General features: G+C 47.5%; 5 protein-coding genes across 11 annotated transcripts; 2 read left to right on the plus strand and 3 right to left on the minus strand.

The window, feature by feature from the left end:
* Positions 1 to 92: 92 nt before the first annotated feature.
* Positions 93 to 3393, plus strand: oxa1l (OXA1L mitochondrial inner membrane protein). Of its 2 annotated transcripts, none has more exons than XM_057026804.1 (11): positions 93 to 232; positions 755 to 889; positions 1023 to 1133; positions 1212 to 1533; positions 1616 to 1759; positions 1846 to 1931; positions 2039 to 2203; positions 2329 to 2433; positions 2529 to 2691; positions 2767 to 2847; positions 3169 to 3393. In XM_057026804.1, exons 1-11 carry the CDS (start codon positions 122 to 124, stop codon positions 3288 to 3290), a joined length of 1545 nt encoding a protein of 514 aa, XP_056882784.1. In that variant the 5' UTR covers positions 93 to 121; the 3' UTR covers positions 3291 to 3393. The 2 variants fall into 2 exon arrangements, with proteins under 2 accessions (XP_056882784.1, XP_056882785.1); XM_057026805.1 differs by having other exon boundaries at positions 106 to 232; positions 687 to 889.
* Positions 3394 to 3782: 389 nt separating this feature from the next.
* On the minus strand, positions 3783 to 9072 carry slc7a7 (solute carrier family 7 member 7). Of its 5 annotated transcripts, XM_057026803.1 has the most exons (12): positions 8916 to 9065; positions 8523 to 8717; positions 8205 to 8248; positions 7477 to 8111; positions 5572 to 5697; positions 5349 to 5493; positions 4988 to 5111; positions 4775 to 4878; positions 4595 to 4691; positions 4366 to 4515; positions 4113 to 4296; positions 3783 to 4025 (listed from the first exon to the last, which is right to left on the minus strand). In XM_057026803.1, the coding sequence occupies exons 4-12, from the start codon at positions 7964 to 7966 to the stop codon at positions 3955 to 3957; spliced, it is 1491 nt and encodes a 496-aa protein (XP_056882783.1). In that variant the 5' UTR covers positions 7967 to 8111; positions 8205 to 8248; positions 8523 to 8717; positions 8916 to 9065; the 3' UTR covers positions 3783 to 3954. The 5 variants fall into 5 exon arrangements, with proteins under 5 accessions (XP_056882783.1, XP_056882779.1, XP_056882781.1 ...); XM_057026799.1 differs by having other exon boundaries at positions 5349 to 5697; positions 8916 to 9066; XM_057026801.1 differs by lacking the exon at positions 8205 to 8248 and having other exon boundaries at positions 5349 to 5697; positions 8523 to 8585; positions 8916 to 9066.
* A 1787-nt stretch (positions 9073 to 10859) lies between these two features.
* Positions 10860 to 17255, minus strand: si:ch211-212k18.5 (sal-like protein 2). Its single transcript, XM_057026784.1, has 3 exons — positions 16894 to 17255; positions 12090 to 15370; positions 10860 to 12002 (listed from the first exon to the last, which is right to left on the minus strand). Exons 1-3 carry the CDS (start codon positions 16967 to 16969, stop codon positions 11769 to 11771), a joined length of 3591 nt encoding a protein of 1196 aa, XP_056882764.1. The 5' UTR covers positions 16970 to 17255; the 3' UTR covers positions 10860 to 11768.
* A 1040-nt stretch (positions 17256 to 18295) lies between these two features.
* LOC130522516 (E3 ubiquitin-protein ligase CCNB1IP1) lies at positions 18296 to 20532 on the plus strand. Of its 2 annotated transcripts, none has more exons than XM_057026991.1 (5): positions 18296 to 18434; positions 19037 to 19342; positions 19418 to 19564; positions 19665 to 19839; positions 20213 to 20532. In XM_057026991.1, the coding sequence occupies exons 2-5, from the start codon at positions 19046 to 19048 to the stop codon at positions 20377 to 20379; spliced, it is 786 nt and encodes a 261-aa protein (XP_056882971.1). In that variant the 5' UTR covers positions 18296 to 18434; positions 19037 to 19045; the 3' UTR covers positions 20380 to 20532. The 2 variants fall into 2 exon arrangements, with proteins under 2 accessions (XP_056882971.1, XP_056882972.1); XM_057026992.1 differs by having other exon boundaries at positions 18298 to 18438.
* Positions 20533 to 20651: 119 nt separating this feature from the next.
* Positions 20652 to 23600, minus strand: ttc5 (tetratricopeptide repeat domain 5). The gene is made up of 9 exons (XM_057026990.1): positions 23330 to 23600; positions 22849 to 22981; positions 22566 to 22777; positions 22338 to 22488; positions 22167 to 22258; positions 21875 to 22078; positions 21545 to 21759; positions 21317 to 21461; positions 20652 to 21230 (listed from the first exon to the last, which is right to left on the minus strand). The coding sequence occupies exons 1-9, from the start codon at positions 23390 to 23392 to the stop codon at positions 21111 to 21113; spliced, it is 1335 nt and encodes a 444-aa protein (XP_056882970.1). The 5' UTR covers positions 23393 to 23600; the 3' UTR covers positions 20652 to 21110.
* Positions 23601 to 23749: the final 149 nt, after the last annotated feature.

The following is a 23749-nucleotide window of genomic DNA, read 5'->3' on the forward strand; positions in this document are numbered from 1 at the left end:
GTTCCTTTCATAACAGCCAGCAAGAGGCCGGCTGTCATGTACGAGTCTTAAAAGGCGAAGGGCTGCCGTGAATATTGTCTTATCGCGCTTTCCGTAGCAGGAACGCGGAACTGTTCCCAACATGGCTGCCATCAGGAGTGCGGTGACTCCGGGCTGCTTAGCAAGATGTTTCCTAAGGCAAACAGGAAAACAAAGCAGAGGCAGCCAGCTCCGTTTAGACATTTGGAACCACGTAGGTGTTCTTTAATATCTCGCATTCGTCACTCCCCCCATAAATGAAGTTCAAAGCAGCTTTACCCCGACGAAGTAGCTAGCCAGCTAGCATCCTCGCTACATAATTACGAGTGCATGTCTTCTGTGACTTTGACAGTAGCAGCCTCGGCCATGGTCTGCCAGTTAGAAATGCACGATCTGTGCCTGTTTTGAACCAGGAACAGACTGTCCGTTTCACTCGTCTAAGTCCGCATCGATAACAGCAGAGATTTTGTTGACACTGTTTAAATGTAACATTAGTGTGTGTGCTAGTAGCTAACGCGATTCAGGCGTTTGTTTCCAACAGCCTTTTCATGAAGTCATTAAACCTGTGGCTTGTAATTTGAACTACAAAGGGTTTAAGATTTTAGGTTTAAGATCCAAACTAGCTAACCTCGCTTGTATTCGAACTGTCATTACGCCTTCTGTTTAAGGCCGCTAGATGTCGCTGAACCCGCAGCACGGCTAGATTCCATTCGGTATTCTCCCTGTTCACATACAGAGGTCTCTCCAAAGATCCCAGCTGCACACGCTGTTTGAATGTCACAGTCCTGCTCCCAGGACCCTGCTGGGCCGCAGACAGCGTGGGAAGTTTCTCTGGGTGTCCACCATTGCAATGAGAAACAATAGCTCACAGGTGAGCAGCCTGCACATGCACATTCATCTGTAATATACACTTTTCAATATGTAATGAATCTTCAACTTTAAAAATAAATGCGGGCATCAGTTGTTGTTACATTTGTATGCTGCTGTAACAACGTTGTTTTCAGATTCCTGCAGAGGGTGGAACTGGAGCGGTGCCAGTGTTTGAAGCTTCTGGCCGACTAGTCACACAGTCCTCTGACACCACCCAGTTCACCAGTCAACCAATCACTGAACAGGTAGCTGCCAAAACCCACCTGTGCCAGTCAATTCTTCTGACTTGAACAATCCAATCCTGTTTTCATTTATATCGCCAGGTTCCACTTGAACCGGCTTCAGCAGCAGCGTCGGTCGTAGACGTTCCTCCTCCTTCCCCTCCTCTTCCTTCCCCCGTGTCAGCCTTGGATTCTGCCGCCGAGGTCGTGCCGGCTGATCCCGCCCCTGTATTAACGCAGCCGCTCATTGAGCAGATGGTCGATGCTGCACCCACCGCTGCTGAGGTTCTTCAGGTTGGAGCTACAGAACAGAGTCTGGCGGAGCTGGGCTTGGCCGGCTACACACCAGTGGGTCTGATCCAAAACCTGCTGGAGTTCATGCACGTAGATCTCGGCCTGCCTTGGTGGGGGGCTATTGTTGTAGGTCAGCAAAGATGAGACAACACACTCTTGGAGGATTTCTCAGTCTCCGGTGCTAGTTTTTCGGTTCACCCCTCTCCCCGCAGGAACGGTGCTGGCCCGTTTGGCTGTGTTTCCAGTCATTGTGAAGGGTCAAAGGGAAGCGGCCAAGCTCAACAATGTTCTGCCTGAGATGACCAAACTGACAAACAGGATGAATGAGGCCAAACAGAGCGGAAATAAATTCGAATGTAAGAAAAAAAACAGCCCCCCCCATTTTTACAGTTTCAGTTTTTACAACAGTCGATGTTTCACAAGCTCCTCTTTTATGTTCCAGTTGGCAAAGCTTACTCTGACTTGACCTTGTTCCAGAAGAAACATGACGTTAATCCCCTCCGTGGTTTCCTGGTTCCTCTCGTGCAGGTCAGTTCATCAGCTGGCACATAATCAGTTGTGTTTAATGGATGCACTTTTTTACAGTTTTCCCTTATTAATATCTGATTCATGACCAAATTACTTTGATCTCTCAGGCGCCGATCTTCATCTCGTTCTTCATCGCATTGAGGAAGATGGCCTACCTGCCGGTGCCCAGCCTTCAGACCGGGGGCACGCTCTGGTTTCTTGATCTGACGGCAGCGGATCCTTTTTATATCCTGCCCTTGGCTGTCACTGGAACCATGTTCTTCATCCTGGAGGTGGGAATTCTTTTACTTTAGAACAACATTTATGTCCCATTTCTTTGGAGAACTTGGCATGAGCAAGTGAACAAATGATGTAAAAGTGATAAATTTTGGTGGTTGGATGTCACTTCTTTTTTTAGTTGGGTGCCGAGTCTGGTGTCGACAACCCCAACCTGCGAGCCATGAAAACCGTGTTCAGGATCATGCCCTTCATCATCCTCCCCATGACCATCAACTTCCCTACAGTCAGTTTGCTGCACGCTCTCCTCAGATGTATCTTCTGTTTGCTCTTTCCATGTCAAAAAGCCTTCTTTATTTTTTACTTTCAAACCCTCCTCAGGCGGTGTTTACCTACTGGCTGACCTCCAACTGCTTCTCCTTGGGTCAAGTAGCGCTGCTGAGACTCCCCGTCGTCAGAGAAAAATTCAACATCCCAGAGAAGATCAAGCACCCAGCTTCAGCCCTGCCCCAGAATGACGGCTTTGTCCAGAGTATTAAAAAGGGTGGGTTTCTGTACGCAGGTTGACGAAATTTGATAATACAGTTATTTAATGAGTGTTGTTGGTCCTTCTGCGCAGGCTGGAAGAATGCTCAACTGGCCCAGCAGCTGGAAGAAAGAGAACGGAGGATCAAAAATCACCTGGACCTGGCGGCCAAAGGTCAGTCCCACCGTTTCATATGCCAGCTGTGTCAGTTAAATGCAAGGTTTGTCCACATATTGTTAACTAAATGCCTGAAATGGTATAAGAAATGTAAAAAGTAGTATTAAAAGAACGCATTAGCTTAGCATAATGGCGAATGAGAGTCAGGTTTGGAAGGAGTCTTTGCGCCCCCTTGTGTCCATATATAGGGATTATAACATCAGCATCTTTTCTGCCGTCACGTTCTGGAGATTAAAGTCAGGATTGATTTAAAAAAAAAAAAAAAAAGCATTCAGACTATAGTTTTAAGCACTTTTTTCTCCTGATATGTCTCTTCAGGTCCTTTGAGGCAGACTTTTACCCACAATCCCCTCCAACAGACCCAACCGGTGTCAGCAGCATCTGCTAAAAACAAGGCGACAGACGCCAAAGCAAGACCATGGAAAGACACTATCGGTTAGAACAGAGTGATTATGAGAAAGATGATGCTTTATGTACATATTTATGGATGAAAGACAAGACCATGGGGTGGTGGCCCTTATGTTATTAAAATGTAAAGACTGACCCACAGTGTGCAGGCATTGCTGTGTTATTACAGAAATGAAATGAATAGCCCAACTGTCATCAACAAGTCATTTTATTATAAATAGATTTTGCTGCTCAACTGTCTCGGCTTCACTCACATTCAAATGAGTTAGATGCTGCAGAAAAAGTTGCATATAAATAGCCCGTCACGTCACCTGATGTACAAAAACCTGATATGAACATTTACCTCCACGTCGGTATGTGTGAGAACATATTCTAAACTCATTTTGATTCCATTTGTGCAAATCCAAGGTTTCTATGGTCAGCAGTGCTTTGTTTCAGTGATATTCTGTCGACAGCTTGTACATAATTAGAATTAGCCACGTTGACATTGAATCAAAAATGTCCTAAAGGTGTGAATTTAAAAAAAAAAAAAAGTCATTTACGGTAGTAATAAAAGAGGTGTTCTTTGGGAGTGCTTCAAAATGTTCATCTTGATGGCTCTGCGGGTTTCCTGTGCCCCTGCAGAAACGGCTTACGGCATCAGTTGATAAAAAAATGTTTGTCGTCGGTCTCACGAAAGGTGTTAAAGCCGGTCGTCTACTCTTCTTTGAAGTCCATTTCAGTCAGGACGGAGAAGCACAGCTTCTGGATCAGCCGGCCGGATTTGGCTGAAAGAAGAGGAGTAGGCGGAGTCGGGAAAAGCCAGCAGAGGCAGATTTTGCTCATTTTCACGCCGTTTCCTGCAGCTGTCTTACCAATGAGGTCCCGTATCCACAGCGGCCTCTTGGACGCCGGCGTGTAGCAGCACAGGAAGTACACGGGAACGCCGGACAGAGCGATGCCGATGCCGATCAGAGAGTTGATGGTGTCACTGTAGAGCGGCACGACCACCAGGAAGACGCTCAGGACGCAGAACACGATGGGGTACACGAGGCTGAGCTGGAGGGAGGAGAAGAACACATGAAGCTCCAGCTCGGCAGTAGATTCGGCTGCATTTAGTCAACTTACCTTCAGCGGCCTTTTTCTGTCCGGCTGCTTCCAGCGCAGATAAAGTTGCCCCAGTATGGACAAACCGACAAAGAACCAGTAGCTGAAGCTGTAGTAGTTGATGAGTCTGAACACGTCCTCCACGCACAGGTATATCAGGGCCATGATCCCCTGCCAGGACATAACGGAGACATTTGAGTCCAAAACGGGCCTAAGACCATCGGAGGACAGGAAGTGAAGGGTGACTGACGTTGAAGAGGAGGGCGGGAATAGGAGTGTAGCGCTCGATGTGGATCATGCACAGGTAGTCGGGAAGGTGGCCCTCCCTGGAGCCGACGAAGAACAACCTGCGTGGACAGAAAATAGTGCAACAGGTGGGTGTTGAGTGACGTGACAGACAGACAGACATAGCCGAGGCGTCGTCTCTCACCTTGAGGACGCCAGGATGGAGGCGTTGAGTCCTCCGAAACAGGAGAGCGCCACGGCCAGCGGGATGGTCCAGTTCATCACGCCAAACACCTTATCTGCAAAGGTCTGGAGAGAAACGGAAAAGGAATGCAACGAAAAAAAAGAGAAGTTAATCTGACTTTGAGAGCTGACAAAAGCAAAAATGAAGCCATTGGAAGAAAACAAGCGGGCGCACCACAGCTACGGCATCGCTGTCTAAGATGGAGTTGATGGGGAGGATGGTGTAGTACGCCACGTTGGTCAGGATGTAGATGACCGTCACGACGGGCATGGAGATGGCGATGGCCATCGGCAGGTTCCTGCAGTTCACGGAGACAAACGGCAGAGGTGAGCTGAGCAGCGGAGGTGGAGATGGCCTCGGGGGGGGTGTCACCTAATCTGCCTGGGAACCTCCAAGGGAGGCCTCTGATCCAATCAGGTGTCTGCTCTGGCCTCATGTTATCAAGCCTGGTGTATTTACTACTGGAATACTTTCCAATTGTCTGCCCCCCCGGTTCACTCTGGTACAACGTCGGGGGTTTAAACACGAGATTTACCTCTCCGGGTTCTTGATCTCCTCCGTGACAAAGTTGAGGGTGTCCCATCCCGAGTAGGAGAACAGCGCCGAGTACAGGGCCAGCGCGATGTCTCCTGGATCCTGAGAGGAGCCCACAAACAGGTCCTCAAAGTTGTGCGTGTAGCCTGGAGACACATGCACGTGATCAAGAGGGAAAATCGCGGGAAAACAATAGCCGAGAAGCGCTCGCGTGGAGTTCGCACCTTGTCCGATCTTCACCAGCCCGGTCAAGATGACGGCGATGAGAGCGATGACTTTGGCGTAGGTGAAGAAGTCCTGGACCCTGGTGCCCCATTTGACGTACGCACAGTTGACAAAGGTCAGCAGACCTGAAGGAGACCAGTCGAATTACACGTGTGAACGAGCAGACCTGAAAGCTGCTCTGTAAACTGGGCCAGCAGGTCTCCACGTGAGCTCGTGGGCAGTTTAAGGAAACGCTGCTGCTGACTCAAGCAGCCCGGCCTGTTGTTTCACAGACGAGGAAACAGCTGAGTGCAGCACAAACGCACTCAGGACTCGCGGGTACCCTCAAAACGGCTGAGCTGCCCATTTAAGGGCCGCTGTGGATACACAATGGTGCTACATTGAAGAGCCCTCGGAGGGGGACCCGCCTCAATATTTATACACGTTATAAAAAACAGCTCCTGTTATGCTGTGGTTAGAAAAGCGTGTTTACGTGCATCCTGTTGGATATGTGACGGGATTATTAGATGTTTCACACTTGACCTTTAAGCAGTATTAATGTTGAATTGAGCAAGATGTTTTCGTGCCTCTGACCTCATCCTTTGCCGCGTCTTATCACCCCTGGTGTGCAGTAAGTTCATAAACACCGAGATAGTGAGCCTCTGATCACTATCTGACCACCAACAATAGACTTCCTGCCATCGAATTTTTCGCTATCTGGCTAATTTTCTGCGGGAGAGATAAAAGATGCTGCGCTGTCAAAACCGTCCCACTGACTTTTACAGCTCTCGCAATCACTGATTAATCATATTAACCTGCAAACCTGCTGACTGGGCAGCTTTTAATATCCATAGGAAGAGCCACGTGCATGCCAGGAAACATTTACGGTACACCCCCCCACCCAGCACCCTGTCCTCCGCGTAGACCACCCAAGTCAGGGAAGGCTACACAACACTATCATCTTCCAGAGCACCGGTGGGTAGAGGATCATAACAAGTCCATTAACAGCGTGGCTCAGCCTCAAACACAGTAAGGATGTCCTGGGTGGAGGCTACAAGGGATGGAGGAGTGTTGATAGTGGAAGGTTAGAAGGGTTGGAGGTGTGAGGGGGGAGCAGAAGGAGGTCAGAGATGTCCTCAAGGTGAGCCGAGCTAAAGCTCTTCGGCTGGGCTATCTCACAGCACGCCAGACGACTGAAAGGCATTATAGGAGTCAGGAAATCATATTGGGGAGTCATTGTTTATATAAATATCTCCTTCTGGAGTAAAGAACATCGCTGGTCACGGCTGCCTGAGGAGGAATGCACCAATTTATTTTAGGTCAGCTGGAATTTTTACTCTTTCTTGAACTGCTGGAAGGACTTTAGTTCTCAGATATCACACTGCACCCCCCCCACAGAGTCCTCCCCATGTGCTGCTTATCACTCAATCCTGTGGGTGAGTGGATAAATGAGTAATACATTATTGCATCAATATATCTACAGTCAGGAACAAAGCAAGAGATACAAGCCCTGCAGCCCTCTCTGTTGCCTGAGCGTTGGCATTTCCTTTTCAATAAAGTTGCCCTCGTTTCAATCTCCTCTTTCATTAATTTAGTGTGTCGGTTTTGATCTTTCTCAGGGCTTTTCCGTTACCGTGACACCCTGGGATCTTTGCACACAGTTTCCTGTGACTCGCTTTTGGAAGAACTTCCTCTTTTTTTTTAGTTGTCTGGGCGTTTTTTAGTTGTCTGTGTCACCATTTTCGCTTCTCCTGTGTCTGGAACTCACGTGCTTTCTCACGTGCTTTCTCACATGGATGGTCCTTCACCACATCAACGCGTGTTTGATTCATCAAAAAAAGTGACTTTAATTCATGTCATAAGTGAGCTGGCACAGCTTTTCCTCGTCATGGTACGGACAAGTTCGGCACGTGTGCAGTACTTACATATACAAGCAGCGGCTAGCAGTCTGTTAGCCAGGTATGGAGCCGTGCACGTAGGGAAGATGGGCTGCATCATGTAGTTGGAGAAGGTGATTGCGATGACGGCCTGGCTGGTCGGCTCGATGATCAGCAGCGACGTCCACAGACGGATGAAAGCGAGGAAACCTCCAAAGGCCTCCAGGATGTAGGCGTATGACGCCCCAGACTTGGTGATGGTGGTGCCCAGTTCGGCGTAACACAGGGCACCAAAGACTGAGAAGATGCCCCCGATGGCCCACACGACCAGCGAGAGGCCATAGGAGGCGCTGTGCATGAGGACGCCCTTGGGAGAGACGAAGATTCCGGAACCGATCATGTTTCCCACGATCAGACAGACCCCGTTCACCAGGGAGATCTCCTTCTTCAGCTTCATGGACTCCTCGGACCCTTCGGACTTCGATGTCGAGCCCCTGTCGGGCTCCTCTTGTGTCGGGGCGGGGGCGTAGGAAGCCATCGTTCAAGCAAAGTCAGGATATTTAGGCAGAGTCTCCCAAACAAGATTTCAGGCAAAAAGTGGGAACTTTATCCTTCAAAGTGGGAATTTTATCCTTCAAAGTCAACTGTTTGTCCTCCGGTTAGCTGCGTTGGTCTCCTGCCATCTGTGGGGTTACAAAAAACACACACGTTAGCCGCATCTAGTCAAACAAAAACGGACAAACGCACACAAATAAATGCCCAGCGAGAGTACGCACTGCTGGATTTGAGAGGGAGGTGTTCGGTTTGGGGGCCCATTAGCCTGCAAAGAAAATGGGCCTTTCAAGGTTGAGTGTATTGACAGAGCGTGAGCAAACATGCCTGAAAACACCGACTCATCATCAGTACCCAAACACCTCAGACCACCGACACACACCGATCCCATCACACACACGTCAGGTGCCACTGTAGCTGCCATTTTTTTTAGTGTTTTAAGGCCAAATCGCATGTTGACGTACAGTATCCTGATATTCCGAAAGCAAAACCAAGCACTTTCAACAGAAGGAAATGCACGATTTAAACAGGAAGAAGCCTACTTTAACAGAGCTGAACGTTGTTGCTCCCCGGGGTAGAAGGTCATCGGTGCATCGGTGGACCGTCTGCAGAGGGAGGAAGGCAGCAGATCGTTTCCTGCATGTGATCAAACGCGTGAATCCAACTCTCAAAAGAGGGAGAGCCGGAGCAAAGTCCGAGAGCTGCTGATAAGTGCTCGCATCATGGATTGGAAAACACTGTCCAAGAGATTTTTTTGAAAGATTACAGAATGGCTTGAAGAGGCTACGTGACTAAGTGTTCTACGGCTTCTGAAACCACCACAACAGGTGTGTTTTTGCAGTGCAGGTAAAGGCGCACCTGCAGTGGCATTAAATATTAACATGATGTGCATGACTGGGGCCTGTGCTGTGAGTGAGGGTGGAATCAAAACTCACCTCATCCAGATGCTTGTCAGGCTCCTCTAGTGCGTCCAAAACTGACAAAACTCCCACTTTTTTGTGCGTGTTTGTCTTCTACGGCTGTCTGCGGGCTGGGAAACTCTGTATTCAGGCTGCAGGCTTTTATGGACTTCTGTTTTTTTTTTTTACACTACCAAGGAAGCGGGGGAGGCGGGAAGGGAGAGGGAGAGGGAGAGGGAGGAGGGGAGGGGAGGGGAGGGGAGGGTGCTTAATTGCCTCCCATTGTCTCTCGGTGACTTTGCCTCGCCAAAATAAATTCTTTTAATCGAATCACACTAATTAATGGCCGTCATCGACGTCCTCTCACAGAGAAGCCGCAGTTTCGGCATGTTTCACAACAAGTCATTGCGTTGAGGTTGTGATCCGCTGACATACTTGTTCTTTAGCGCAAAGTGAAAAGAAAAAAAATGTTTTTAATGTTCCGTTCCTGCTCTTGGATCTCGGTTGTTGTCTCGGCGCTGCTCGAACGTTGGCGTGTACCGCCCTCTTGTGGATAAAAATCCAATTGCATCCAACAAACGCGCGAAATAAATACATGAAATGTAAAATTAACACATGCACAAATTTAATTTCATTGTAATGCTCTGTAATTTTAACGTGTTAATAAATCAAGCTGCCCGTAATTAATGTAGATATACATCTGCGTTTAACAATAATACAAACTTTGCACAGAAAAAAGCTTATACCTGAATTTGTTTTTTCCCCCATTGAAATGGGAATTCAAATTTAAAATGAAATACTTGCCTAATTTTCAATGAGATACTTTAGCTTTTGGTCTAATATGCTGTTCACGTAAAGGTTTCAAGTACTTATTGAGAGCATTTGACACCAAAAAAATTAACAAAACCAACGTAACAAACAAATATGGTGTTAAAAATCATTTCTCTGTCCAAATCACCATTTTCCCTTTAAATGGTGGTCTAAATATGGCCATTAAAGGACCTTTCAGAGAAAAACTATAAACCTCTTTACTGCAGTTGATTGACGTCTCCAGAGGGCCGATTAAGGCTTATTAACGATGAATGTTTCATGGGTGATTAAAGCTTGAAACTGTCACACCTGTGGACTTGACACACACCTCTCCGTCTTCCCTAAACTGAAAACATTTGCGGGTGCAAATGTTTTCTTTTCCTCTTTTCTTTTCTTTTTTTTATTTGATTGAGACACGTCCTGCGTCGCCCACGAATGCATGTGGACAAACTTCTCACACATGGCTCCTTTCACTCCTTTTGTCCCGCTCCCTGCCCCGAGCATTCTTCTCGCTGGTTACCGGCTGTCATGGTTTCGGGAGCCACTGTAGGCTCAAAAACTGGAGGGATTAAAAGGCGGCCATTTTGGGGACAGCTGGACCAGGTTGTTGCCCCCTGTCCCGCTCTCAGTCACTTTGGGGGGAGTGGAGGGGTGGCATTGTGTGAGGATTAGAGCTTCCTGTGTGTCAGCTTATTACATGGAATGGGAAGAGAGGTGGGGGGTGGGGGGTACAGGGGTGAGCAGAAAAAGTGAGGGGAGAGAAATGAAAGAGAAAATGAAAGAGCGTATGACACAGAGAGGGGAGGGCATGGCAAAAGGGGGGTAAGGAGGAGGTGGTGGCCTCTACAGCTGCACTCTCAATCACACTCATACAGGCACTGATTATCCTTTTCACACACTCACACACACACACACACACACACACACACAGTACTGGGAAACTGAAACATATTAAAAGGCTCTGAGGGCAACAAAAGGCAGAATAAGGAGGCAGCCAGACGGAGACAAAAGCCCCCTGAACCAGGACGCAGAGCTGGACCAAACAGGCGAAAACTGACCATACATGCAGACGTGCACGGGAGAGTCGTGCAGACAGAATACTTAAACAGACAAATGAATTCACAAAGAGCTTCGGCCCAGGCCCAAAAACTCCACGCACGAACCAGCAAACACGGCTTCACATCGCTGTTGTTTTATTTATCCTTTATACATCACATAGAAGGCAAAATACCGTTTATGGTTGCTAGACAAGGGGGGGGGGGTTACAGGAGGGGAAAGGAGGGCACACAAATAAAGAAAAACAGGCTAAGCAGGAATGTGATGAGTGTAGATCATTTCTGTGGGAGCAGAAAACTCTCAAGTGCTATGAGAGAAAAGGGCAGGGGGTGGACGGGGGGGTGGAGATAACGGACACAGCTCCTTGCAACAGCAAGTTTACAATCATTGCTATTAACGTGGTCAAAAATTACAGCTACGAATAAAAAGACCGTTCACAAAAGCACTTAAACACAATCAGCGCCATTATCGTCGTCACGGATAGCCTCGCGGCTAGCTTCGGCGCTAACAGGTGTTTGTTGGCATCAGTGTTTCAGCAGCACAGGAGTCAGTGCAACTTGCAGTGCGACGCGGCACATCAGCAACATGCTTTCAACAGCATGGTGTTAACTAATAATAACAATAAAAAAGGTTTAAAATGCAATGTAGCTCGTATGTACAGTGGGCGGCCATTACTAAACTGGCCCGTTTTGGTATGGAGTTCGGCATGTAAAGTTACAGACCGCCCTCTTTTTTCAAATCGGCTTTAAAATTATTACCTTGAGATGGCATTACAAAGCGTTTACGATAAGGCCTCCCTGGTCTTTGAAGTACAAAAATAAACAGCTAGAATTCTACATTCACAAATGTCTTCTGTTACTACAATGTAACTACAGCACAACCTACAACTATAAACCTAAGGAAAGAGGTAAACTTTAATTCATAACTAGCAAACAAAAAAAAACAAAATTCTATATTAAAAAAATACATTCCCTTGTCAGGACCCTTACAAGACTGCAGCCATTTGCACAACGCCATGCTGGCCTACACGCTAGTGTCAGTAGGTTCATCTGTCAGAGTGGAAGCGACAGCGATTGGTTGGAGATCTGTGTTGTCACCTTTCTCAGGGGATTTAACCAATCCTTGCTTTTGTTCCAGGTTGCTTTCCGGGTTGCTTTCAGCTGAATTTGAATTATGACCCTCTGCAACATCATTATCAGCAGCCTGAACCTTAGAGGGGGTGTTGAGCAGCACTCCTGGGTGAGTTTTCATGTGGCCCTGTTGATGAAGAACAATAGATATTCAGAAAGCTGTTTGTTGTGTATTAGCAATATAAAAAAAAAGACGGCATCACTTAAATCGTACCTTGAGTCCACTACGGCTAGCATAAGCCTTTCCACACTGGGAGCAGCTGTAGGGTTTGTCTGGCCGAGACGTCGGAGTGTGTGTTGCTGGTGGTGGAAAACATGGTTCCTGGTCCACTGCAGGTTTTTCCACAACACTGTTACTGCCCACCACTGCAGCATTGTTTACAGGCTCCGCGTCCCCTTTTCTTTGTGCCTCTTCTCTCTCTTCTGCCTCCTTCGGCACAGCCTCAGAAGCACTTTGGACTTCAGGGGCAGCTTTGGGGCTGCCAGGTGGGGCAGTTGCAGGTGGAGAACATGTAGGTGGTGGTTTTGAATTGGGAATTGTGGTGGGTTTGTCTGCTGAACCGGATTCGTCTTTACTAACCCTTTTATGTGATGCATCATTTTCTACTCCAGCCTTCAAAACACAGAGAGAAAGTGGGGCGTCATCTGCATCTGGGTCTCCATTCACTACAACTGAATGGGGACTCGATAATAAGCATGCCTTCAGAGGGCTGGCGCTACCCAGGTCAGTGTGGGATTCCTCCTCAGAGTTCATGGGGCTAGCATCAGTTATGGTGTTGTCTTCCAGAAGCAGGGGGTCCTCTGCTCCCTCTGAAGGGGGATTATTGGTCAGGGGTGGGCTAACACTGGATGGCGAACCTTCTGAGTCCTCTGTCTTCACAGATGTGGCGTCAGCAGCTGTGGATTGTTTAGAAGTTGACCCTGAGTTCAGAGCTTCCTTTGGAGACTTGGAGCTAGTTGTCAATGCGAGTGGAAGGATTTGCTGGCTGTTTGATGGGGAGCGCTTGGAGTCGTGCTCGCCCTCGTCAAAGATAGCTCCATGCATTTCTGCACCAGCTTCATTAGGCACATCATCATCAGGTGGTATTTGCCCTCCTAGGTGCAAGCGGATATGATGCTGAAGAACCAAGGCATTAGTGAACTTGCGTGGGCACAAGGGGCAGGAGTTCAAGGCACGCGAGTTTGCTGGCCGGGAACGGTGAGTGGCCAGGTGGGCCCTAAGGCTGCCCTTTGTTGAGAAAGAGCGACCGCACAGCTTACAAGGGAATGGACGCTCTCCCAAATGTGTTGCCTGGTGCAAGCGCAAAGCTCTGGGGCAGCTGAGGACACGTAGACACACCCCACACTGATTTGCAGCCTGGGCAGTAGGCAGAGACGGGGCAGCTGTGGTAGCTATAGTGTTGGAACCAGAGACTCCGTGACTGGTCACTAGTCCAGCAGCACTGGCATTTGGGCTGAGGCCAAGAGCAGCAAGCATTTCCCTGCGATAAGCATTTGAGGTGGTAGTTAGATCCTGGCCATGCGTGTCACCATTTGTGTCAGGAGAAGCTCGTGAGGAGGAAGAAGCCCCTACGTTTGGCTGCTTTTCAAGCTTCTGCACCAGACGCTGCAATTTGGAGGTGTCTGAGTTTTGGGCGGAGTGAGTAGGGGAGGATGAAGAGGGGGAGGAGGCTGATGGCTTGGGGAAGGGTGGAAAGGGGAAGGGTAGTTGGTGGGGTGATGTGAGATGTGAGGCAGAGGGGTGACCCGGGGGCCGAAGAAGTGCCAGGTGGTGAGGCGACGTGCCTCCAGGGAACAGAATTTTGGGAAGATGGGCAAGTTGGGAGTATGGGGATGTTGCATGCAGAGTGGAGTGAGGAGGTGTGTTTTCATCAAATCGCTGCTGTTTTGCCCCTTTGAACTGGTTGCCCATTGATGAGGAGGAAGATGAGGACCCAGAGGAAGTTGATGCACTGGCAGCAGCTGCAGCAGAGGCTCTGTTCAACTGCAACAATGAATGGGCTGTGGAGAGCAAAGCCATGTCCACTGAGGGGGGCAAAGGTAGAGAGGAGGGCGAGGGCCGCGTCGATGTACCAGACAGGAATCCTAAGGACATATTGTCTGTAATCCCGGGGATACTTCCTTTCACTCCATTGTAAGACTCGTCATCGTCAGCTCGTCGTTTTCTTCTTCTCTGAGAAGTGCCAGAGGTGGAGCCGCTGTGCATTTGTTCTGATAATGCTGGTGGCAGCAGAGAAAGAGAGAGCTCTGGATTCTGCTCTCTGTGTCGCAAAAAGTGAGCTTTGAGGTTGCCTCTGGTTGTGAATCGGCTCAAGCAGACTGGACACTGGTAGGGCCTCTCACCTGTGTGTGACCGCAGGTGGATCTGGAGCGATGAGTCGCTACTCAATATCTTCCCACAAAAGCGGCACACATGTTGAGGGCGCCCCAATGAGGAGGCAGAGCCCAGAGATGAGCTGGGTTGCAGATCCTGGGAATGGCTGGCGGTAGGAAGGGGAGGAGTTGGGAAACTGATGCCATTACTGTGGGCAAACGACGAAGTGTTGGATGACTTCTCGTGGAGGTAGCGGGGCGGGAGGCCTAACGACAACGACAGAGGATGTAATGCGGCGGAGGAGCCCATAGTGGATGAGATGGTTAAGGGAGATGCTGAGGAAGAGATGGAGGAGGAAAGGGTCCTGCTGCCGTTGACGTTTGAAGCAGCCAGTTTTGAGACAGATGTCAGCGGGAACAGCGAAGATGGGAGGCTAGTCAAAAGAGACGAGGATGCGGTTATTGGTGTGGCAGAGGAAGGGTGCGTTGGTGAAGAAGATGCTGCTCCTGTAGACTTCTGGTTGCCGTCAGAAGAACCAAGTGCTGCGCTGTTATCCTGACCAAAGACAGCACCGCCGAGCCTTAGAACTTGCCTACAGATCTCCTCTGTTATCTGCATCTGATGGATTTGTCTCTGCTGCAAAACCCTAAGCTCCTCTAAAAGTACTGCCAGTGTTTGTGGCACCTGATTTTGCCCCTGTTGCCCTGGTACATTGGAGGCTTGCTGCTGACTCGGACTAGAACTGTCCCGGTTTGGGGGAACACTCACAGAGGATGCAGAGGAGGAGGAAGAGGTAGTGGCAGTGGCAGAACTTCCCACTGGTGGGGAGGTCATGGTGGTGTAAGAATTTCCCTGTTGGGACAGGGTGTGTGAGCTCGAGGTCTGACCCAGCAAGGGAGGTGAGTGTGTCTGGGATGAGAGCGAGGGGTGAGGAAAGTCCGGGGAAAGAGAAGAGTGGGTATTGGGAAGGGAGGTGGCAAAAGGCACAACATGACTGGGCCAGTGAGGAGGAGAAGAGCTCTCACTGGGCAAAGAGGGCGCGTGGAGCCCACCAGGAGATGGGCGAGGCGCCAGCGGCGGCTGGCAGTCTTGCAGAGAAGCGGGGGATGAAGATGAAGACCCTGATGAGGTTATATCTGAGCCAAGAGACGTTGAGGGTGACTTCATGGCCAGGTGTTCATCTGGATTAACAAAAAAGGGAGAATTTAACAAGCTTGCTCTAATTCTTTCTTCGCATGAACATCATTCTAAAAATAGACGAGAAGAGTTTTTTTTTTAATGTAATTGCTTGAAGTTATTCAGAGGATTAGAACATTAAAAGAAACGCCTGAGCATAAGTGGCCTCAGTAAAAAAAAGAAATAAACACATGAAAGAACCTCTGCAGTCTATGATTCTTTGAAAAGTCTTGTCTCAATCTGTGCTCTCTGGAGCAAAACTCCTTAAACATCTTGCACACACAGAAAGCTCACAGACCACCTTGCTGCCATGGCAACACATTTTAGAGGACAATGGGCATCACCAGGACAACCCATAACCCCTCTTAACCCACCCCCCTCCCTACAGCAGTTACGTCTTTCATCTCCTCATTCACCCTTCCCCCTTACGTCACCGTGGAGGTTAAGGGTCAGGCCACGAGAAGGGTTCTGGGCACTGTCCAGACACTCTGATTGGTCAACTGTTTTGACCTCTTCTGCTCAGAGGTCAAATTCTTTCAGAATCTTGAGCGCAGAGTGAGAAAGAGTAAAAAGAATAAGATAGGGGGAGGGTAACAACAATGGAGAGACAAAGTAACTATCCCTCCTGGAGAGATTTAGTGATGGAATGAAAGACTGTACCTCTGTGAAATTCCTTAACCCAACATGAACACGCAGGAAACACTCAATAAGCCCCAGACTAAACTTTAACTTGTCGTGTTCGTGGGACAAGCAGACTTGCGTGCGCATGCTATAAGGCATAAACCACTGCAATTCCCAACAAGTGCAAGAGCTATCCCACCCAATCTTTGTTTCTCACCCATGCAGACCCCCCTCCCTGCCTAAGAGTGTCGGGGTATACAGTCAATAGGGATGAGAGGCGAGAAAGAGAGAGAAAGAAAGGGGAGGGAAGGATTGAGAAGGTGGAAAATGGGGGAAGAGGGGTGCATTAGAGAGAAAAGCAGGAACGAAGGCCAGGAGAAGAAGAGAATAAAGGGGTGTAAGATTAATCTTTACCCCCTAAAAAACATTGCTTCCCTTCCCCCATCCATGCACCTTATTGTTAACAAATAAGAGGGGGCTCTACACTAATCAAAGACCTCCAGCAGCCAGCGTAGGGCAGCCTGTTGGTTTCCTAGAGGAGGAACAGCACATGAAAACGTCCACAGATGTGTGGTAGCTAATCCTGTTCTATTCACAGCCAAAGTTTTATTGGACCCGACCTGAGAACCGAAGGCCTCCGTTCACTCAGGCCCATCAGACAAAAAAAGTGAACCAACTTGGAGATCAAACTTTTTTTTTTGTGTCTTCTCTTCTCAGTCAAGAGGACCACACATGAATCACCACTAAAAAATTACTAGAAATAAGTGAGAAAGACGTAAAACACAGAAAACGTGCACATTTTCCGCACTCTTCAAGGGTGACGAGCAATGTTGGTGTGTAAGGTAGACGAGTGGTTTCTTTAAAATAAGCTGAAGATACGAGTTATGCATCAAATATATGTTCTCACCTTGAGTTAGAAGTACTGGGCCCCCTGGATCCGCGTTAACGAGATGCTGGGGTCGCTTCTGCTTCCGGCGTGACATGATTCACGGCGACTCAGACAGAGAGGGGGGCATCGGTCGGTCGAAAGCCTCCGGACACGTTTATTTATCTCTTTATTTTCCCTGATCCGAGCATCTAAAGTTCAAAAAGTTCCTCGCTCCCGACACGATCCTTGCGCGAACACCGGCGCAAAGTTCTTTTGAGAATGAAAAAGAGTTGAATTAAACAAGTTAAACATGAAGCTGTGTGGAATCCTCGGGTCTTGACTCTGTCATATGAAGCTACGGTGAGTGCGTGTGTGTGGCTGGTTTCTAAAGTCACCCCCCCAACTAAAAAAAAACTTGTCCAATTTGCGCCCCCCTCCTCTCTTACTGCTACCCGCGCACGCACCACACACACACACACACACACACAGAACCACTCCTTGTTCCTCAATGATATTTGCATTTCAATGGCGTGTAACACACAGCCCCCCTGCTCATTCTTTTTCTCCTCTCCCCAGCTTTATTTTTCTTCACACACTCGCACAAAAACAACTATAAACTTTCAATAAAACATGACAATTAGTTGCCAAAGCCGCCGGCGGCGTTCGAACAACTTTATTTTACAACTCGCTTGATGGCTGCTGATTTGGGGGTTTAATCCGATTAAATAAAACATGTTCTCCAAAAGCCGTCTATTACAGGTGATTCAACAGGTGACAATGGCGCACAGGTACTGTCGGTTTGTGCACGCTACCCTGCTTGAAAAGTCACAATAACCTAAAGATAATCCACAGGTGGCTTCGGCAACAGTCGAAACATTTGCGTTTTACCAGAGGGGTGGGATGAGTGAGAATTTGATTATTTATATAGGGCCAATTATCAACGTTGCTGCTAGTGGCCTTTGCGCACAAGAGGGGTACGCTCATACCATCCACATGCATGCATGTATTTCGTGTGTTATCGCCTTGTATGTTATGCCACCGCCACCCCCTCTCTCTTTACAAAAAGCATCTTACTGGAGCTCTATTTAAAAGGCAGAGAATAGATGGGAATCTTTGACAATGGCGTGCTGGACACAGTTGAGTGAGCATCTCCCCTCTCTCACTATGAACCCCCGGATCCGCTGCTGCAAAGCACAATGCCCCTCTTTCACCCCCCGCCTTTGCTCCTGTACCACGTGGAGAAATGGATAAAAGGGAAATAGAGGGAGAGAAATGAGAGGAGGAGGTGATGGTGGAGGAGGTGGAGGGCAGCATGTTTAACTCTAACATTATCCACTCGGCAGCTACTCAAGAAAACGGTTCACTTCTGCGACAGCGATGCATGCGCGTCCGATAAAGCCACGGCACTCGCTGGAATTGCGAATAAAGTTGCATTGCATCGTTTGTAAATAATAATTTCTAAATGAGATTGTAAAATATTTAAACAGTAAAACTGCGATTCTCAATCAGCCAATCAGAGGGCAGTATTCTATTACGTCACCTGTTGTCACCTGTACAGCGAAAGGGTGCTATCGCTTATCGTAGGTATTTGTTCCCCACAAAATCGAATTAACGTCGTTTTCTTTAACAAAGTTGACAAACGCATGGCCTAAATATGTGTTCTTTATGATAAGTCTATTCATTCAAACATTCATTGCCCAATAATGCAAATATTAATGGATGATAGCTAGCGCTAGCCGGAGTTACCCGAGGTTTAAATACTTGCTAACTTGCTAACACGTTTATACGTTTATATATAATATCTCAATTTATTTGACACAAATTTCCTTTTTTCTTTGATAAAAAAACTTACTTTTTTCTTTAACAAAAAAGTTCCCTGGTTAGTTCGTGATATTTTGTGTGAGGAAACAACTAATGTTATGCTAGAACTAATTGGCCGGTGACATATGACGTTTCAGCATATTTCTACCTTTTTGTGATTAGTTTAGCATTTTAACACACATAAATGTCTGATCATACTTTTAAAAAATTGTCAGAATTTGCAACATTGGAACTCTATTTTATAAGAGTATATTTCATATGACTAGAACTTTGTCCAAGATAGTTTAAAAGACATATTACATTTTAATATTCATCTATTTCCCTACTATATTTAATACCTATATTTTACTTTGTTCCACAGTCGACAGCCATGTCTCTCTGTGATGACACGCTTTTGTGCAACTTCCCAAAGTGTCGGACCAAGCTGAACGGCTTCGCCTGGGTCACGGCGTGCTCGCACGTTTTCTGTGACCAACACGGATCTGGCGAGTTCAGCCGCTCCCCTGCCACCTGCCCCGCCTGCTCCTCGGCATTGTCAGGAAAACTGGACATTGTAAGGACCGAACTGTCCCCCTCGGAAGAATACAAAGCCATGGTGCTGGCGGGCCTGCGTCCAGACATCATTCTGGACATCACCGCCCGTGCTCTGTCCTTCTGGAGCTACCAGGTCCAAGACGACAGCACGTGCCTCCAAATGTTCCTTCTATTCCTGTCTTAAATAACTGATCTCTGATATAAACAGATCCATCAGGAACACATGTATCAGGAGTACAGTCTGACCAGGGCTGAAGCACAACTGAAGCAGATGGAGAAGGTTTTGACCCAGCAGAACCAGTGCAGAGAACTTGAGCTCACCGCCATGAGGGGGGAGATCACATCCCTAAAGAAGGTGAATAATCCTGAAACTATTTTGTTGTTAAGTCGATATGTACTTATTGCTCGGGCCTGCAGCGGTAAGCTGACATCAGTCAATCTGAAATATCTTCAAGGTGATGGAGGATTATAAACGCAAGTACAGCGAGGTGTCTGAGAGGCTGATGGAGAGGAACCGGCAGTACCAGAAGCTTCAGGGGCTTTACGACTCTCTGAGGTTGCGTAACATGGTGGTCGGCGCGGGGGAAAGGGAAGTGATGTCGCTACCTGCCCACCTGGAATTTAACGCACGTAAGAGATGATTTTTTAAATATGAGATTGATGCCTGGTTTTATCGTCGTCTGTGTTTTAATTCAGGATTTTGATTCACCATTGGAAAGAAATGGACGATAATTAAAAGAGATTCCAGTTTTGCCAATAGTTGCAACTTATGAGTTTAGTTTTTTCAGTTAAGAAATAATTGTATTTCTTATGTACAGTGTCAGTGTTTCGCTGTCTGCAAGTTGAACCAATTGTTTCCACGGTAATCAGGCACAGGAAGTAAACCCCATGTAAAAAGAGCTCTAGAGAAACGAGAGTGGCGGCATTTCACTGATTGTCTACGTAGGGAAATTTTTACAGAGCAAAACAATGAACATTTGTCGACCTGCTGTGTTTCACCCAGGGGGGGCCCTGCAGGCAACTCCCCAGAGAAGCCCTCAGTTCTTCTCCGTGGGCCACGATGGTGACAGCAGATTCTTCTCCTCTCTGGAGGCGGATGGGGCCAAATCCTTTTTCCAGTTCAGCTCCCCCGCCAAGGAGAGCGGCGCCCGCTTCATCAAGAAGCAGTAAGACCAGGTTGCCACGTATCCATCTTACGTTATTTCCATGTCAGCACGTTCTTGTTTTAGTACAATTTCCTGCCAACTGTACTACTCTCCTTTTGAAGTACATTTTTTGTAAAGATATTTAAACAATTGCAGTAAAACACAAGAGGACAAAGTATTGCTCATTTGTAGTCCTGTAATACGCGCTGGACAACTTCGTGGCGTTGGACGAAGCTGTTGAAATACAACCACTGGCGTCCGAACCGCAGCGGCACACGAAAATGAACAAGCAACACAGTCGATGCAGAGAGAGTTTACTGACATATGGAGACGGTCCAACGGCTGGGGAAACATCGATGTAAATTCACATAGCTACAGAACTACCCAAAGTTTTGACACAATGGTACATACAAAAAAATAATAAATATAAAACTACGGTTGAGTAATAATCTCAACTTCATTTACAAAAACAATTATTCAAACCATACGTAAAAATGGCGGTATAACAGAGACACAAAAAGGGACAAAGTGGAAGAAAAAAGATCAAAAGTGCACATTTTTATCCATTTTTGTATATTTTAAAGACATGTCAGTTCCTATCGAAATGAGGTGAGGTGAAGTCTGAGAGTCGTCTTCTGTTGCTGAATCCTTCTGATGAAACTGGAGAAACTAACCCATAAACTTTGGTGGAACAGGAGAGGGAGGCGATGCATCCAATGCAACTCTTGAACAAAAACATCTCGCGTCTTTGTCGGCTCATTCTCTGTGGGGCTTGCAGCTGATCGAAGTAGCAATCTGACTATAGACATTTTGTTTCTTGCCGTTGACGATGAGTAGCAGAGGAGAGTCCACCCGTATACTTCTGAAATCAAACGACTGACGGAGAAGAAACACAAGCACGAGCCCATGAGTAAAAACAATATAAAGGATATCCCTTTAGCTACGAACACGAAAACACCAACCTCATCTTTATGTGTTATGATGTTTCGCTTAATCAGCGGTTCTGGAATGACGACAGTGTCTCCGATCAGGACGCCCCAGCTGTGCGCCATGTTGTATACCATCACCACAATGCACGTCTCCTCACTGTCCACCATGCCAAATGTGCTGCCACACACAAAAAAAGACATTAGAAGCCCAAATCTTTATGCGACAGTGGGACAGGAGACTGAGCTGATACCATCACTCACAATGAAACGCTGCCTTCAGAGGCCAGGCTGAACACCACTTTGCCCAGGGCAGCCACCCCGCTGTTGTGGCCGTGTTTGAGGGAGGACAGTGTTCGAGGTTCCAGGCTGCCAATTTGGCCCGAAGGGGAACGAAACTCAGGTGAGGAGCACGGACCCAGCTCTGATACGCTGAGGTTAGAGAGCATTTTTTGCAACCGCCGCGGCTTCGTCTTCCCCTGTTGAGACAAAGACTGTGGGTACGGGAAGCTGTGATTTGCTGCCACCTACTGGTGGAGCATTTAACAGCAATGCGACTGTCGTGGATCCGCCATACTTAATATTAAACGATACCTTGTTCTGTAAAAGTTCCGTGACGTTCCGAAGATAGTCCAACAGTTGCTTCTCCTTCATTATTGGATCATCCCACCCAGGGTTGAGAGCCACAGCTCGGCTGTAGCCCTCCAGCGCAGAACCGAACATCTCCTCATACTGGAACAGAGTAGATCGGTTGAAATGCAGGTCAGGGTTAAAAGAGGCAGTCCTGTCCACTTTTTCCTACAAACAAGGGAGAAAGGAGTAGAATGTTAGAACAGCTGTGAAATCGGTGTGGATGAAATGCAGATTTTCAGCGTTTGGTACTCACAGCTTGTGCATAGGCACTTAAAGCTTGTTGAGAAAACTCTGGCTTCTGGCCACAGGCGAAGAACATGGACACATAGGCATTTCCCAAGACAACTGCAAACAAACACACATGTATAACCACACGAGCTCCAAACAGCTTTCACATTATACACAAGACAATGCAGACACTCACACCAAGATGTCCCGTCTTCAACATCCAGCTGGACGGCTTGTCGGGCCAAATAGACGCTCTCTAATGTGGGATGACCGGGTGTTTTCTGCTCTGTCTGCGGCAGCTGCCTCAACACCATAGACAGGCTCCGTAGCGACACTTTATTCTTGCTCTACAGAGATGATTCAGCAAAAGGGGATTTTGGCTGCGCTCACTTGTGAAAAATGTGGTAAACTCCTTTGTCCATACCTGTTGCAAGGCTCCAGTAAAGCAGTTTTTAGCACCAATGAGGTCTCCTTTTTTCCAGTACTGTTCCCCTAATGTGTTCCACCCATCGACCAGGCCAGGTTCCAGTTTCACGGCACGGGAAAGGCACTTCTCTGCTTCAGCACTGTAGTCAGGAGCTACATTTAAACACCGGCCCTTCTGCAGCAGGAACTCTGCTTTTTGCTTCAGCTGATCTGTTGGAAATTGGACAATCACATTTGTAGTTGTCCTGCAAAAAGAGGAAACGTGCAAATGGTCCGCTCACTTTCTTTCTCCTGCAGGTACTTCAAAGTCTTTTCGATCTCCTGTGTGACATCGCCGTCTTTCTTCTCAGCGTCCTCGATACTGTGAGTCTCAAAATAGCAGTCTCTGAAACGATACAGATCGTCCACAAGCTCCTGTAAAGCAGAGATTGGAGGTAATGAGACAAAAGCCCTGGGTATTTTCCACTGCACTACCCGCGATGAAGAAAATGTGCACGTATAAAGCACCCAAAAATAACAAATATTCAAACAAGAAGGGTAGATTCATCTCCTGAGAGACTGACCATGCACTATTTATGCAGCTCCCCCCCTTTTTTTTTAAAGCCAACAATGATGGGAGCGTGACAGAAGAAACCCGTTGTTATGGAAACAATTATTTCGGTGATGTTTTGCGCGCAAGAGGAAGCAAAACGACGCTGAATAATAAATAAAACGATTCTTTGCGGTTACAAGTAGAAACACGACTCAACTAAAAGGGGGTACCTTCAATTTCTGCAGTTCGTTTTTGTCTGTCACGGGCTCACTCTGCTTTTCTTCCTCCGCCATATTTGTGCTTCAACCAGCAAAATTCAGATGTCGAAGAACCGAAGCTACTAGACCGAAGCAAAACGAGAAAATAAGCTTCAAATGCGAAATACCAGTGTTACATTGAATAATATAGACTCATGCCTCCCAGATTGTATGCAAGTGCAACTAGCTTAGCTGAAGTCGAGCAGCTTTCATGACTGCGACGCCGGAAGTTGGGGTCCGTAAGAAAAATTCATCCGAGTAAGATCCTTCCGGAGTTAACGGCGACACTTTAAACATTTTTTCTTCCCCGAAAGTCACAATTACGTACATACAGAGAAAAATGTAGGCTTGTTTATGAATTTGATTCGCGTAGCGTCCAGTATGTTTTCTTTT

Source organism: Takifugu flavidus, chromosome 3 (assembly GCF_003711565.1).
Source record: "Takifugu flavidus isolate HTHZ2018 chromosome 3, ASM371156v2, whole genome shotgun sequence".
NCBI lineage: Eukaryota > Metazoa > Chordata > Actinopteri > Tetraodontiformes > Tetraodontidae > Takifugu > Takifugu flavidus.